Source organism: Leptidea sinapis, chromosome 22 (assembly GCF_905404315.1).
Source record: "Leptidea sinapis chromosome 22, ilLepSina1.1, whole genome shotgun sequence".
NCBI classification, from domain to species: Eukaryota; Metazoa; Arthropoda; class Insecta; order Lepidoptera; family Pieridae; genus Leptidea; species Leptidea sinapis.
The window spans coordinates 2,319,288-2,337,568 of record NC_066286.1 but is presented as its reverse complement, the minus strand read 5'-3'; the positions used below and the strand labels follow the sequence as shown (position 1 = coordinate 2,337,568).

Below are 18,281 nucleotides of genomic sequence, written 5' to 3'. Positions count from 1 at the left end.
ATGTTAGGCGTCTAAGTCACAAAAAATTATATAATGTTTTAATTTAATAAAACGCCAAATAAAGTAAAATGTATTTTAATTAATCTACTTAACTATTTTCTTTTTTCTTTAGGAACAACAAAACATTGGATTTTGAAATATTCACACATTTGCCGCACCTGAAAAAAATATAATAATTAATAATATTAACACACTTTTACACAAATTATCTTGACCCAAATTAGGCAGCCTGCGCTATGGGTGAACAATACAACGATATATTTAATACGATATACTTACATAAATACATATAAATATCCATGACTCGGAAACAAATATCATATAAATGTTTGCACCTACCGGGATTCGAACCCAGAACCTCTAGCTTAGTAGGTAGGGTCGCTACTAACCACTCGGCTACATAGATCATCAAAATATAGTTTTACGGCCTTACAAATAAAATTGGCATAAAGTTATAACTAAGCATAAACCAAGAATATGTAAAATGTTTACAAATAGACATTTTGATTACGAATGGTTTGTTCGGACGTATAACGTTTCCCGCGCTTATTTGCAAGGCAGCTTGTCATTCGAAAAACTTCAGAATTATCATTATATTGACAGTGTTGTCAACGATATTGTAAACATTTTGCATTTTCTTTGTTTATCATCAGTTATAACTTAATACCAAGTTTATTTGTAAGGCCGCTAGAGTTGTGGAACCGCGCGTTTCGCTAGAAATTATTGCTTCGCCCAACCCCTTTCTTAAAAGTCTTAGGCAAACTCCCATATCAAGGGCCGGCAACGCATTTCTTTGCATTTCTCATAGGTAACTTATTCCCCATTAGAGTAAAGTCAAAGTCAAATAAACTTTATTAAATAAGGCTTAAACTAAGCGCGTTTGAATCATCACTGAATATTTCTTTTAAATTACTAAATCTACGATATGTTAGGAAAAAGTAGAGCTCTTGAGAAAAACATGCAATAAACTCAACGACTACTGTTTTCAATCAATAGAGTTTAATACAATGACTGTAATATACAAGCAAATTAGCTTGTATAGTGCTGCATCCAATATATGAGTCGTGTTCAAAGTTAAAAACGTTTTTAATATCAAATATTTAATAAAAAGTAAAAAAGACTGGAGCAATAACTGAATGGTACCCCAGAGGAGATAAGAGGAATAGTGGAAGACAGATCATACGATGGGAGAATGAACTTAAACAGATAGGAGGACCACTATGGACTAGAATAACAAGGAACCGGAAAGAATGGAAGACCTTGGAGGAGGCCTTTGTCGAAGGACAAACAGTTAATAGAAAGAGGACACAGACTGTTTAAAAGTTACTGCAAGTAATTAAGTTAATAATATAGTTATGTAAGATAAGTTAATTAATTAAAATGTTTTATAGTATGTGTATTAGCTAGTAAGTAAATATTTGTTTTGTTAACTGTAATAAAGGCTTTATTATTATTAATAAAGAATAAACTGTATACATTTAAATTATCGTTTATTGGAGGTATCGGCAGTAAGTAGTGACTTAGTATGAATCGGACGTCGGACCCTTAAGTATGATGTATTACAGTATATCTATTTAGGGAGGCCCTAACACTAAAACATTACATTGATAAGTCTTTGTTTAACTAAACTGCAATAAATGATTATTGCTTGCAGAATAGTTAATCTAGCCTTAATAATTCCCAGGCTGTATTATTGTGCGGGAAAAACTGAAGTGAAAAGATACAGATAGAAAGTAAACGTGAGTATTAAGAGGGGATATCAACGACATAACAGTGAAAGCCCATGCCCCAGTCGGATCAACCGATGGTGGGTTATTGAGGAAGGTATCCAGTCATGCACCTCCTGGTCACACTGCATATAATCTTTAGGAAACTGATGAACGTGCCACCTTGTGTCGGCCTTTCAAGCATTATAGCCTTCAAGTAGTCCAGTCTCCAATTATCCATAATGCTTGGTGCTCTATTAATTCTGTCGCAAAGAGCTGGTATTTAGCTGATCCATCCCGAAGATCCCGATAGTACTCTATACAAGATCGAAATTAAGCTAGAGATGCATCCTTATGAAGGTCACGTCAAAATTTCAGATGGATACCTAGCGTAAGGGAATCTCGGTCTTAAGCCTCACAAGCTAAAGTCGAGTGTGACATAACTAGCTGTTAAGTAAACAACCAGTTTATTTGTTAATAATTAAAAACACTGTTCGGCATTATCCAAGAATAATATTTATTTATTATATTACTCTTTCTAACCTAATTTTTTCATCACAAAATCAACTTAAAAACTTTTTTGTCTGTGATTTTTTTTACTGTTTCGTCTGACATATTTTGCGAGGCAACTTATGATCGCTACATAAGATTCCATCTCTTATTTTAGATTAACTTCCCGAATAAATGAAAAAAAAAATAAAAACGTCCGACCAATGTTTGTCAATAAGCTAAAAAATCTCTATTATATTAAATATATACAAACAGTAGTGCTCGGTGGCTATACATCCCTGGCGATGGAAATACCATCTGGAATCCCACAAGGATCATTACTAGATCCATTGATGTTCTCAATTTTTGTTAATGATATCTCTCAATGCTTTCTAAATTCTAAGATACTTTCATACGTCGACGATATGAAAATAATTTCTACAATCACGTCTATCGAAGATGCAATTAAGCTACACTACGATCTCATAAGATTTGAAGAATACTGTACACATAATAAACTAGATTTAAATGTTAATAAGTGTTACATATGCTCATTTACTCGAAAACCTAAACCGGTTCTATTTAATCATAAGCTTAAAGGATCGCTACTTACAAGAGTTACCTCAATAACGGATCTAGGAATTTTCTTTGACTCTAAATTATTATTTGACAATCACATTGATAATATCTTTAACAAAGCATCAAAAGCGCTTAGTTTTATATTAAGAGTCACATCCGATTTAAACCTAATTAAAACTTTAAAAATTTTGTATTGTACTTTTGTTCGAAGCCATCTCGAATTCGGCTCACAAGTCTGGAACCCAAACTACAACACATACATAACGAGGAGCGTATACAGAAGCGTTTTCTCAGGCATCTACAATTTATAACTAAAATATACAGACAGATGCAAGAAATTCCACATCCATCCACTATATGAAAGAAGGCGAATAGCCGACCTTTTATATCTACTGAATATCGCAAATGGAACTATAGACTGTCCAGAGTTACTAGAAGGCATATGCTTACGAGTCCCAGGCGCAGGAGTTAGAAGACCAGTAGGCCGATTTACGTATATTCTAACGGTCCAAAAATCGTTGTAGTTCAGAAGTCGTCCTGATCCGTACGTACTGATTCGATAGGACGACAACTCAATAGGACTGAAACTCAGCGACTTATCGACTATACTATTCCTTTATTTTCTACCTTATTCTTTTAAAAGCAAAATATTTGTTGATCCTTATATTATTACGGCGTAGACGTTCTCTTCGCCGGTCTTCCCTTTCAGAAAGATCCAAAAGTAGCCAAGACAAGCTGATATTCATGTTTAAGAAAAAACTTTCAACAGCCAACAACTGCAAATTATTAACTTCAGTTCAGCGACTTCTCAGACGTTCGATTTGAAATTAAATCGTTGGTAACCGATTGTAAAAAGATAGCAGAATACCACTGATACAACGATTGAAGTCCGTCTAGATGACGTGAATACGCTTTAGCGATTTTTGGATAGGATCGTTTCTCGAACGTGCGATTTAAATCACGTGAATACGAATCGTAGGTGAACGACAGATGTCGCTGCGATATCGCTCATGTAAAATTACGTGAATCGGACCGCTGAACTGTTACATGTCCCAATGGTATCAACATACTAACTTTTAAGGGCATGCAGGTTTTATAATGACATTGTTAGAGACTGTAGCATATGTATAAATTTATTTAATACAACGGTAACGAACTTAAAACAGCAGCTCAGCAAAATAGTATTCAATAAATGTCAGCCTTTATTGAACACGTGCAATGAAATGTATCTTGATGCACGTCCGTGTATGTATAAATTTTTTATGTATAAAAGATAACATACTTATATAAACTATCGAATCTTGTTAACCATATCGCTAGATCAGATTTTGTTATCCTCGATTTGTTAATATTAATCTAGTAACTATTTATTATGTAATTAGCTAGTAAATATCTGCGAAAACTTGTAAATAGCCTTTTATGTATATATTTTCCTAACTATTATTGTATTTAGCTGTAAGTTTTCCAATTACAATAAAATAAAACAAATATAATTATCTAAAAAAAAAACAATATTCATGTGTGAGCTACTGTTTGCGATGTACCAGACATACAAATATAAACTCAACCTACTAATAATACTCGTCTTTTCTTTTTTTTTTCTTTGTTAACAACATACTTACAACACAAACTCCATAATGCACATGAGCACAGATAGCGGCTATTGTCATCGTGTAGAGCACAGTAAGTTCATACTGCGGCAGGTAGACTGCAGTTCCTACTGCCCCCAGTATGGGGATGTTGATCCAGCATATTGTATCACATCGACTATCGCTCATTTCTGCTACAATAAGCCTACTCTGAAATACATTAATAATATAGAGAAATAGCTCCGAAATTATTTCTAATAATTCATTAAAGATTTTATTACATTTATTTAATAACTAGCTGACCCCGCAAACGTTGTTTTTTCATATAAATTATTTTTAGAGTTAGACCGTTTCATGGACATTGCAACATTACTTAATTTTTCTAAAATAAAAGAATTTTTCTAAAATAAACGTAAACTAAGTTACTCCTTATTACATCAGCTACCTGCCAGTAAAAGTCGTGTCAAAATCGGTCCAGCCATTTCAGAGATAAGCCGGAACAAACAGACAGACAGACAGACAAATATTGTAAAAAAATGTTATTTTGGTGTATGAACCGCATATATATTCATGTAAAAACGGTTTAAAACACCCCAATTTTATTTATATGTTTGTAAGATAGGTTCTGCTAGCGACTTTATCCTGGTTGATTTACTATCGCCTTCCGCTTTTTATATCAGACGGAGAACTGGGTTTTATGACAATTGATACGCCCTGCCCATTAAGGTTGGCATTGGCATTGAGGTTGACAGTTAACCTCTATTTGAGCAATGCACGCTCACTAACACAAAGTGACCAACATTTTGATCTATATCGATTCAATTAGATTTTTATCATATTATTTTTTATTTATTCCAAATTCATTTTTGTCTTCCGCCTGAAATGGGGTATAATACCCAATTGCGGTTCAGAATTTTGTTTTATTCAAGAGTCCTTAGCGGCACTTTATTGTATTGGGTAGAGTTTTACCATCAAGTTAGCTCTTCGTCGATATTTCTCATAAAAAAATAAAAATTGTAACTATACAATTGAAGCCGGTATTTTTCCTGTAAGTATATTACATACCGATATATTACTAAATAAAGTCCCAAATAGAAGTAAAAACGCCCGCAGGTCCTTTTCTATGATATCGAAAAATGACGCCCATGATGTCATAGCTCCAGTCATTATAAGCATTGGCCATATAGGTCTGAGTGCTTCTATGAGAGGGTACATCTTCCCAGTTTTGTTCTTATATGACCTAAAAAGTATGGAAATACGAAAGAAAAGCTATTAATAAATTAAAATATTTTTTATTCAAACTACCGTCAAAAACTACCACCAATTCGAAATAATGTACCTCAGTCTTCTCAGGTCTGAGAAGACGGACGCAACAAACTCAGCGGACTTTTTTTTTCAAAAAAAATATGGTTACAAGAAAAGCAATAATTATCATTTTATTCCAAATAGGATTTAAAATCACTTAATTTTATTTACATTTTTATTTTTTGACTTACTCGTGTGAGTGAGGCATTTAAGTATTTGACGTTCGAGTAATTTTGTTGCGTCATTTTACATAATTGTAGTTATAATTATTTGAAAAACGTTGACCCTGGTTATGTCGATTAAAAGATTGGCAATGAGTTTGTTGTCATTTCTTCCCATAAAAGCTCAACCTTGTTGCTCAAGCGTAGTTAATTTAAAAAGAAAAGAAAACTTGACATTCATAAGTGTAATTTCCGTGACCTACATGAATAAAGTGACTTTGATTTGATTTGATTTGACTTATTGAACGTCAAAAACTACCAACCCTTAGAAGAAGTATGCCTCAGATGCAAGAGAGGACAAGCGAGCGTACGGGTCACCTGATATTAAGTTATCACCGCCACCCACATTCTCTTGCAACACCAGAGGAATTACAGGAGCGTTGCCGGACTTTACGGAAGGTGTACGTACTTTTTTTGAAGGTCGTCATGTCGTCGCGGGAACATCGCACAAGGAAAAAAAAACGGGACAAAGACAAAGAAACGGGGGGGACAATACAGGAGATAGTCTGACGAACTAAGGACGATAACAGACAAGACATGGTCTAGGATAGCTGAAGATAGAAATGAGTGGAAGAAGTTGGAAGAAGCCTTTGTCAATATACAAATAGATAGTGGTAGATATTTTATTAATGATAGTATTTAAATATATATGTAAATTCTAGGATGTGAATAAATAATATATTATTATTATTATGTCGTATCGTCATGAATTCCTAGGTAACACTGAAAATGTTTAGAAAATGAAAAACGGCTTAATGTAGAAAGTTGCCAAATTTGATATTGTTTTTCAAAGTAATCTCCGTTCCTCTCTATACATGGAACCACTGAGAAAAGCAGTGGGCCCATTCTTCCTTAGGGGTCTCTTATATGGCTTTTTCGTACGATTTCATCTTCAGGGCTCGTAAATAGTGGTACGAGATGGGGCTTCATAAAGAAATGCTAATCGCAGCCTATCATAGCTTTGTTGTTGAGTAAGCCCACAACGAGTCATAATAAAACATTGACCGAAAATTTTCTCGCGTTAGGTTTATTTTCACGTGTAACATGAGTTTTAAATTTGCCGCCAATTCACAAATACAAATGAATGCAATACACTAACTATATACATTAAACATTAACTATGCTACATTAGGTTACCAAAGCGTTCTAAAATTAAAATTCAAAAAAGTTTTCATTTGCAATGTTTCTAACTGGCCAGTTCTAAACAGTGTTATCCGCGTACACACAAGGAAGCTCATTCAACAGTTTTGTAGTAATGTGGAAGAAAGCTCCTTGAAAACCGCTTTGATCGCCTATACGTAACATATATGTCTATCAGATAAAGATACGTGTACATAAACTGAGTATGGACAATAATATCAAAAAGACAAAAATATATTAATAATATTTGATGAATCATTATAGAACAGGTGTGCGATACAGTCACGGTTTTAATTAGAAGAAACAAGTTTAATAATATGGCAATTAATTATATTCAAATGTCGTCTACCTATATTTTAAATGATAATATCAGCGTTGCGTAGAGACGTCGCTTCACAGTGCGTCTTCTACCGGATTAAATCAAATCAAATCAAAGTAACTTTATTCATCAAAGTCAAAGAATGATACTTATGAATATCAAAAGTTTTCTTTTCTCTTTTCATTTATTACCACTTCGGAAAAGGTTGAGCTGTAATGAGAGGAAGCGGCAAACTCATTGCCACTCTTTTAAATCAATACTTACAGTTTAATCGTTTTAAAAAACTTTACAGTTACAATATATGTAAAGTGATGTAACAAAAATATTGAAATTTCAAATACTTTATTATTTCAAAAAAATATATGTAAATTTATAGATTAGTAAAAACCCAAGAGTTATTGAGTGCAGTAGAAGCATCAATCCAAACACCGCACAAGGAAGCTCATTCCACATCTTGATTGTATGTGGAAGAAAGTTCCTTGACAACCGCATTGTGTCGGGATGCCATACATGCCTGATGTTGGGCTTGATATTCTAATTTGTGCAAAGGTGGAAGGAGTGGGAGGCTCCTTTGCATAGGAAGCCGGCTAGAATATGGGTACCACAACGGCGGCTAAACATTACTGTGTTTCGGTCTGAAGGGCGCCGTAGATAGTGAAATTATGAGACTTAACATTTTAAGCCTCAAGGTGACGAGCGCAATTGTAGTGCCGCTCAGAATTATTGGGTTTTTCAAAAATCCTAAGCGGCACTGCATTGTAGTGGGCAGGTCGTATCAATTACCCTCAGCTGAAGGTCCTGCTCATCTCATCCCTTATTTCATTAAAAAAATTGTCTTCCAGATGACCGCGGAATTAGCAATCACTCAAGATCTTGAGACTCAGTATTCAGGTTAGATTGGACACCGTTATTTTTACCCCATTCCGAGACCTTCTCAAGAGAGGACTCGATAGAATACACACCCATACCCGTAGTGAGTCAGTTAAATTTTCACAGTGGATACTGTACTTACAAATGCACGTTGTATACAGCCACAGGTAGAGTTGTGAACAGTCCCGTGGCGTGTATGGCGACCTCCAGACCCTGAACGAAGGTTACACTCCCGAAGATATATGTTTTGTACACCGTGGGACCGTACCAGCCTGCTACTAGGAACATACCACTTGCAGCCTGGAAGAATAGCTTGAGTCAAATATCATTATGGATATTTCAAAAGAAAATCTATCGATAAAGAGATATCCGTCACATTCGCACATTTCGCACCATAATCAATGAGCTTATATCAGAAACATTTTTTATTTGAGAGGTCCAACCCAGGTGTCGTATTCCATCGGTTTCTTTATCTTTACTTTGACGAATGTAATGCCACACAATGGCATCTGAAGTAATTGGATCAAAATTTTTAATATTTAGATATCCAATACAATAAATATGCTGGGGCTGCTGCTTCGACTGCCGAAGACAGCAAGCGTCGCAAATATGTTCGTCTCAGTGAGTCATACATCTTTGTGCCGTTTGGTGTCGAGACACTTGGCCTGTGGGGCCCAGAGGCGCGGAGAATGTTCAAAATACTATCTTCGCGCCTCAATAAGGCTACTGGAAACCCAAGCGCTGGCAGCTATTTCGGTCAACGGATCAGCCTTGCTATCCAACGCGGTAATGCTGCCAGTATTCTTGGTACGCTTCCACGTAATGATAGTTTTAATTTTATGTAGTCGTAGTATTGTAAATATAGTTATAGCATTATTACTATCTAATTTAAGTTCTGTGGAATTTGTGATGTATTAAATAAATAAATATTTATTTGTATATATTATAAATTAGACAAGGTACAAGGCAAGGCGAACACGACAGAATTGTATGTTGAATTGATAACTTACCCACATGCTGAGATCATATCCCCATGGTAGATAGAGTGTCCCTGTATTGTACTTCTCCCAGTGACTCACGTAGAAGTTCAGTACCACGCTTACAACTATGAGATATCCCCTAAACAATAATTATTCAGGTTATATATCTATATATGTATATATAAGGGAAATGGTCTTTGTTTGAGGCTCAATCACGCCTAAACCACTGATCGTATCGACATGAAACAACGACCATTCGATGCGAAATCAATCCTAGATGGTTTATGGCTATTTATTTATTGTATTTGTAATAAGATCAATAAAATTTAATTTATTTCCTTTTAAAATTGGCCCAATTAGTCTAAATATAAAATAAAGGATATTTAGCACGAAGGGGTTACTTGTATAGTGAAATTTAATACGCAGGTTATTACGTAAAGAAGAGATATTGTTACACGGCTATTAATAAAAAGAATATATCTTAAGTATTATCACTATCATCAACCAGAAGACATCCACTGCTGGACAAGGGCCTCCCCCAAAGATTTCCACGACTATCGGTCCTGTTCTGCTATCATCCAACGTATTTCGGCGATCTTGACCAGATCTTCGGTCCATCTTCTATCTACCAACTGCGTCTTCCGGTACGTGGTGGGCATTCGAGGACCTTACTGCCCCAACGTCCATCTGTCCGTCAAACTAAAGGCCGGCAACGCTCCTGTGATTCCTCCGGTGTTGCAAGAGATTGTGGGCGGTGGTGATCACTTAACAAACTATAACTTTGTGTATGTTGTTTCGATATCTGTTACGTATGCTTATTTAATATTAATATATAATATAGTTCAGTAAGAAAGTCCTTAAGTATTTTGCAAGAATGTGAGAATGCATTATTACGACCGTAGATAATTAATACGTCTAGATAGAGTCTCTAGCTGCTAGACAGCTGATAAAAACAGGCTAGGAATATTAGTTTAGTGTGCCTGACAAGCTACGTTTTACACTCGCGATTTGTATGACATTTCTCCATATAGAGATTAGTTCTAAAGCCTATTTCAAAATGAAAATTTTATTACATCGTCTCAAACTTTTTCGCCTGTGTGTTGCATGTCGCGTGACGGTCGGGTGGCGCCTATAGTTCGCAGCAGCTGACCGTGTATTGTATTGACTATTACTCATTTGTGCTAGTGCTCCACGCTATTTTGTTTGTTTTGGTCAGAGCTTAATGTTAACGCTGTTTGTTAGTGTTTCATGTAATCCTTTTCAATCAATATTTTTTACCAGGGCTAACGGAGTTCAATAAAAATATTAGTTTGAGACTTAGTCTAATTTTATTTGTTTCCATTATCATTACAATTTTCCAAGTATAAAATTAAGATTGATAAAGCGTTTATTATAAACTTAATGGAATTTTATTTCAAAAATTTTTTAGTTAAATGTCTATAATGTAAAAAACAGTTTCACTTTTACATGGTTTCATAAAACTGACCGTGCTATTTTGTTTGTTTTTGTCAATGTTTAATGTAAATGTTGTTTGTCAGTGTTTAATGTAATCCTTTTCAGTCAATATTTTTAACCAAGGCTAAGACACAGAGTTCAATAAAAATATTAGTTGGAGACTTTGTCTACTTTTATTATTTCCCATTATCATTCCAATTTTCTAAGTATAAAATTAACATTGATATCGCGAGTTTTATATCCTTAATGGAATATGTTATATATCCGTGGTTTCATAAAACCACATAATCCTTTTTTATTTTTTTCGACGATTTCACAGCTGTCATAGTCTGTCTAGAAATACGATTGATCTGAGATGACGACATACAGATCCAAGTTGTAAGGTGTAAGATCTGTAATTTTATGATTTTACATAATGCAACACACATACAAATAAACTCAATGTCAAGAATCATTTTGAAGGTATGAAATATTTTTGGCTCTTTAAAAATTATTACATTTATATTAAAAATTAAATTTTGCTTCGCTACAGACAGAGTATGCTGCGTTATAAAGAGTATATAATGTATTGCCTAGGTTTTTTATGAAATTAAGGGACAAGCCGAGCAGGGCGTTCAGTTGATGATATTTGATACGCCCTGCCCATTACATTGCAGTGCCGCTCGGGATGCTTGTAAAACACAAATATTCTTGTCACCTCGAGACATAAGATGTTAAGTCTCATTTGCAAAGGGAAATTGCCCACAAAATAATGCTTACACATTACTGCTTCACGGCACAAATGTACCCATAATCTAGCCGGCATCCTGTGTAATGGAGGTAAATGCAAAACACATACAAATATGCTCAACGTTATGAATAATTTTGAAGGTATGAAATATTTATGGCTCTTTTTAAATCATTACATTTATAATAATACTTACATTTTGCTTCGCTACAGATAGAGATTGCTGCGTTATAAAGAGTATTGCTAGTTTATGTATTGCCTGGGTTTTATTTTATGAAATTAAGGGATGAGACGAGCAGGATGTTCAGATGATGGTATTTGATACGCCCTGCCCATCACAATGCAGTGCCGCTCAGGATTCTTGAAAAACACAATAACTCTGAGCGATATTACAATTGCGATCGTAACCTTGAGACATATGATGGTAAGTATAGCGCCCTTCAGACCTAAACCCAATAATGCTTACACATTACTGCTTCACGGCAGAAATAAGCGCCGTTGTGGTACCCATAATCTAGCCGATATCCTGTGCAAAGGAGTCTCCCACTGGTTAATGCAACACACATACAAATAAGCTCAATGTTATGAATAATTTTGAAGGTATGAAATATTAATGGCTCTTTTTAAATTATTACATTAATAATACATTAAGCTTCACTATAGACAGATAATCTCAGATCTGCGACAAGTATAAAGCCTATCAGCGCGAATACTACTTACATTGCTTTTATCGACTATACCATAGCATTCGACTCCTTGCATCAAGAAAAGATACGGAAGTCCCTTAAGGAACAAGGAATCGAACAAAAATATATCCGTCTAATAAAAAATGTATATAGTCATAATACCGCAAGAATCCAGCTAGAAAAGAAAGGTACAGAGTAAATTCAGAGTACAAAAGGGAGTCAGACAAGGAGACCCTCTATCTCCAAAGCTATTCACAGCGGTTCTAGAAACAATCTTTAGGGGCCTTAACTGGGAAAACCTCGGAATCAATGTCGAGGGAGCCTCCCTAACACACTTGAGGTTCGCAGACGATATAGTGTTATTTGCTGAAACACCGAAAAACATACAACAAATGATCCAAACATTAGCGGATGAAAGTGAGAAGATAGGCTTAAAGTAGAACCCAGAGAAAACGAAGGTTATGACAAGCGGAAAGAAAACCACTATACATCTAGGAAATAACCAAATCGATTACACCGACGAATACACCTATCTGGGACAGCTAATAACACAAGATGATCCTCTATACCCAAAGAAGTTGAGAGAAGAATAGCAAATGCCAGGAAGAGATACTGGAGCCTGAGATAGGCCATGAAAGACAAAACTCTTCACATTAATGTAAAGAAGAAACTATTTAACACCTGCGTACTACCTGTCTTAATGTATGGCAGCCAAACATGGCCATTAACAGGAAAGACGACGAGAAAACTGGAAACCTGCCAACATGCAATGGAAAGAAGTATGCTGAATATGAAAAGGTAGGACAGAATAAAGAACCATTACATCAGAAAAAAGACGAAGGTCATAGACATAACATCTAAAATCAAAAGACTGAAATGGAAATGGGCAGGATACATGATAAAAGCTCGAGAGAAATGGAGCAAAATTGTGACACGATGGTACCCTAGAGAAGGGAAAAAGAAAAGAGGCAGACCACAGAAAAGGTGGGATGATGATATTAGACAAGTAGCAGGAGTTACATGGAATAGAGTTGCCCAAGATAGGTAGGAATGGAAAAGGTTGAAGGAGGCCTTTGCCGAATGGCAAACAGACCTACAAAAATTAGTAAAGTATTAGAATAGAATATATTAAGACTAGTTTAGCAAATAAAAATAAATTTGTTACATTCATAGATTTTGGATCATAATACTTTGTAAATAAACTAAGTTTGTCTGAATCAAGTGCTTTATTATTATTATTATAGACAGACAATGCTGCGTTATAGAGAGTATTTAATGTATTGCCTAGATTTATGTATTGTATTTGGTTTATTGTCTATTTCGTTATATACGTACCTGAACATTGGTATCGAGTATTCATCTCTCCCAAACACAGAGAACAAACAGAATGGAATGAGGAATACTATATAGGAGTCCAAGCCATGGTCGAACATCTCACCGAGGGGTCCGGTCACTCCCAACCTCCTTGCTTGCTTGCCATCAATACCATCTAATAACAAAATCAACGTATATTGTATTAGTTTGTATCTTCGGCTTAAGAATTTTTATTTTTGCAGTATTTTTTTTTGATAAAATTAATCTAAAAAAAGCAAACGGGAAGTGAGTAAAATTTAACTTGCAAGATTTGATTACAGACAGACAATGGGACAGGTGAAATTAAATAAAAATGCTTGTCATAGTAATAAAAATTAAAAAAAAATAAAGAATTATTTTTTTTTAATAAAAATTAAAAAAAAATAAAGAAAATTAAAAAAATTCAAGTCGTACCCCAGGCTCGAACCGGATACTTCTGCACAAAAAGACATAGAAATATCTATATAGATCTATTAAGTAAGTGTTAGGTTATTTTCGTTACGGAATTTCTGGATTCGGTCTCCATGCTCAAGGCCCGCGATAGAAGCTATGCAATAGCTTAAAAATTTGCTTAGTTACAAACATTCTCTCCACGCATTAAAAATAGAGAAAATATATCATAAATTATTTTATGGCTTTCTTTAAAAACGCGTTAGTGATTTTTTTTTGTAAATACTATTTATTTGCTTTTATTCGTTTTCAAATGATGATAATGTCGTAGTAATGAATTAGCACATCCCTTACTCTTTGTGACGACCTGTATAGCCGAGTGGTTAGCGATCCTACCTACTAAGCTAGAGGTCCCGGGTTCGAATCCCGGTAGGTGCAAGCATTTATATGATGAATATGAATGTTTGTTTCCGAGTCATGGATGTTTAAATGTATTTATGTATGTTTAAGTAAGTATATTGTATCAAATATATCATTGTCTTGTAACCCATAACACAGGCTATATGTGCTTAACTTGGGGCAAGATAATTTGTGTAAAAAGTGTGTCAATATTATTATTGTTATTACTGTTTGGCACAAAAAGACTACCGGATATTGGACACGCTTGGATCGGAAAGCGCTTATCCTGAAGATCCTGATGAGAAAAATGGGACATATTAAAATAAATTATTAAATTGACACCAATCACTAACCAGTGTGCAAAGTTTCAAATTAGTAATCCGAGGTCGTAATGGGGTCGAAAATCATTTTCAACGATTCAGTCAGATACATACAAACAGACAAAGACACCAAGTTATTAAATCTATATATACAGACTGTTTAAATTATCATAATGTCATCGGTCCTTGATAAGTGTGCAAAGTTTTATTTTTTTATTTTTATGGAAACGGAGGACAAACGAGGGTCACCAGGTGTTAAGTGATCACCACCGCCCACATTCTCTTGCAACACCAGAGGAATCACAGGAGCGTTGCCGGCCATTTAAGTAAGGTGTTACCGCTTTTTTTTGAAGGTACCCATGGCGTATGGTCCCGGAAACACCGCACAAGGAAGTTGATTCCACAGCTTTGTATAACGTGGAAGTTTCAATTCATTCCAAACATTTTAAAGTGTACGAAAATTATGTTCAAATGTTCCGTTACATAGATCTTAACATACGTATGGAGCTAATAAAAGTGTGTTAAAAATGGGTTATTTCAAAGTCAACGTAGAAGTATCTTACCTAAATTATACGCTAGGAACAGGAGTATCCCACACAGCAGAAATACTTCCCGCGGTATTTGAGCGGGACTGCCGTTAGCTGAGGCTGTACAGTCATAGTCAAGCACCATTAGCAACATTACGTCGACCAACATACATATGAACCCGGCGAATGTGAGCAAATTTGGCGCTATCCATTTTGGTATGATCTGTATGTTAGAGAAAGTATTATATAGTAAAACGTCACCCATAGACGCCTGATTAAGGCCAAATAACACATTAGAGACACAGATCTTTTACAAATCCACTGTAATCATTAACGATCGTTTACTTTTGGCAACGCTCCTGTGATTCCACTGTTGTTGCAAGAGAATGTGGGCAACGGTGATCACTTAACACCAGGAACACTCGTTTGTCCTCCTTTTCCATAAAATTTTTGTTTCATTGTAATTTTTAAATTAATAATTAAAACATTGTGGCCATTATCGGAGCAGTCCACCCGCGATAGTATAAAAATTATTAACATAATATGTAGTCTAGTTTCCCTGCTATCAATTCCGAGGATAACACCAACACTCCCACGTACTCCCGCACCAGAGACGCGTACCTGGCTCTCAAAGCAACAATTTGTTACTGCTTCTGTAACCATTTTTTTAAATAAAAATACGGGACGAGACGAGCAGGACGTTCAGCTGATGGTGATTGATACACCCTGCCCATTACAATGCAGTGCTGCTTAGAATTCTTGAAAAACCCAAAAATTCTGAGCGGCACTACAGTTGTGCTCGTCACCTTGAGATATAAGATGTCAAGTCTCATTTGCCCAGAAATTTCACTGGCTACCGCGCCCTTCAGACCGAAACACAGTAATGCTTACACATTACTGCTTCACGGCAGAAATATTCGCCGTTGTGGTACCCATAATCTAGCATAATCGGCGTCCTGTGCAAAGGAGCCTCCCACTGGTACTGGACCTTTTTGTGTGCGTGATTAATTTAAACTGAACCGATTTTAATATTTTATCTTAGATCACATATAATACGCCCAGATAGACTGTGACATCTGTGAAAACGTCGGAAAAAAAATTAAAGTCAAGTTAATCTCTATTTTGAGTAATGCACGCACAATAACATAAAGTGACACACAAATCGCGAGTGCAATAAGTAGCTTGTCACGCACACATAAGTAATAAACCTGGCCTATTTTCATCGATTGTCTTATAGTCAACATATTGTCTAAATTATCTAAGTATTTGACATTTTATACATCACCTTGACAGCGTTATTCCATACGGGATGCATCACATATTTGCTGAGCGGGCTGGTGTCTATAGCGCTGTACTGAAAACATCAAAACTAATTAATAATTGCCACTCCATCTATTTTTGCCGTATATCAGCAAAACACTTGTACTGTTGTGTTTACAGAATATTACAGGACACGTGACATGACAGCACACAAGAGAGAGAAATACGAAACACTCCATACGCATGGTAAACTAGCATACTAATTATTCTGGCCATATATACTGTTACATTTAAAAATAAACAAAATATTACATTTGAATTTCGAATCTGTAATATGATTGTTCATTGAGTTTTCTTATTTTGGCGCCAATACATTATACAATATTTTGCGATATAATGGAGTGGGGTGATAAAGAGAACCGAATCGCTGTGATTGCATTACACAAAGTAGGTATGGAGTCAAATGAAATTTTTAAAACTCTCCATACGCTTGGTATTAGTAAAATGTTTGTGTAACGGGATAATAATAGGTAAATGAGACCTCCTCTGTTTGTGACAGAAAAAGATCAGGCCGTCCACGTTCGTACGAAAAAGGTGATCAAAGGAGTAAAGGAAAGAATTCAAAGAAATGCTGTCGGAAAGTAAAAGATTTTATCTAGGGAGATGAAGATAGCACCTAAAGTCATAAAAAATCTGAACAACTCCTCTAAGCTTTCCGGTATGCGCCCATGATATGCGCGGTAGAAGATGCAGAGAGAACCCACGTCTGTACGCAACGGCAAGAGACGCCATGTGACGCCAGAGTGACGGTACAACCAGGCAAACACTTTCAAAATCATCAATGCCTGCTGATGCGATGACACGGTAATGCTTCGATAATTTATACGTCTAGATAGTCTCTTGCTGTTAGACAACCGATAAAAACAGGCAAGGTTTAACACTAGTGTGCGTGACAAGCTACGTCTCACTCGCGATTTGTATTTCAGTTTGTGTTAGTGTGCGTGCATTGTTCAAAATAGAGATTAACTCTCAACCTCAATTTTTATTCGAAACAGCTGTCACATCCTATCTAGACGTATAACGGCCGTTATCAATAACCAATCTATCCTTAGTTTAACTTACTAGACGTAGACGAATCTATCCTTTTACGCTTACTCACGTTTCAATAACCTATTGACAGATAGCATTGGATTATAACTATATTGGACATAACTATGGATAGATAAGATCTTGTCATTATACGGTGACAGCAATGTATCCGTAAGTTAAATTAAGGGTAGATAGGTTTTTGAAAACGGCCGTAAATGATCTAAGGTAGTATTTTAAAGTTCCATCCCTGTTTCAATACGCGAGAATTAGTTAACTTACTACTCTTACCTTATAGCTCCTAAACCCTTTCAAATGCGATTCACTTAAGTATTTATATTCAAACATTGTTGTACACTAACTAACACATAACACTGATATAAAATTTGTATTGAAGAACTAAGTTTTTATTTGGTTTCTGTGTATACGTAAACTTGGCAAGATATCGACGCACACTGATACTAGCGTAGTAGCCAGATAAGTGTTATCAATAATTAATATCTAATAAAATATTATGTGTGTTCGAAATCTAGGTTATTAGTGTGACTAACTATTATGAGTAATGCAAAAACGAGACTTAGAGTAATTAACCATACGATATTCAAATTCAAATATTTTTTTATTCTAAATCACTTATTGAAAGTCAAAAACTACCACCCATTCAAAATAGGCTGACTCAGACCTGAAAACGGGCGCAATAAACTCAGCGGGTTTTTTTTTATACAAAAATATGGATTTCAGTGTGTGATATTGTACAATAAACATTTATAATTTAAGAGCCTGAGGGTGCTAGCTTCATTCCCAGTCTGTAGTATCATTAAGAAAATCGTTTATTCTATATTAACCTTTCCCACACAAACGTTTTTTAACAATTCATTTA

General features: G+C 35.3%; 1 protein-coding gene across 1 annotated transcript; it reads right to left on the bottom strand.

Moving 5' to 3' along the window:
• Positions 1–61: 61 nt before the first annotated feature.
• LOC126971000 (ethanolaminephosphotransferase 1-like) lies at positions 62–17,830 on the bottom strand. Its single transcript, XM_050817170.1, has 9 exons — positions 17,693–17,830; positions 16,341–16,409; positions 15,092–15,278; positions 13,402–13,555; positions 9,229–9,337; positions 8,361–8,518; positions 5,429–5,603; positions 4,397–4,573; positions 62–158 (listed from the first exon to the last, which is right to left on the bottom strand). Exons 1-9 carry the CDS (start codon positions 17,747–17,749, stop codon positions 93–95), a joined length of 1,152 nt encoding a protein of 383 aa, XP_050673127.1. The 5' UTR covers positions 17,750–17,830; the 3' UTR covers positions 62–92.
• Between the last annotated feature and the right edge of the window lie 451 nt (positions 17,831–18,281).

Bases quoted from the DNA above. Each gene is read 5' to 3' on its own strand.
- LOC126971000 (XM_050817170.1), bottom strand. From the start codon at position 17,749: ATGTTTGAATATAAATACTTAAGTGAATCGCATTTGAAAGGGTTTAGG. The intron at 8,519-9,228 runs GTAAGTTATCAA...CTATTCTTCCAG, and splicing joins GATATGATCTCAGCATGTGG to GCTGCAAGTGGTATGTTCCT. The intron at 5,604-8,360 runs GTAAGTACAGTA...CATACTTTTTAG, and splicing joins GCTGTATACAACGTGCATTT to GTCATATAAGAACAAAACTG.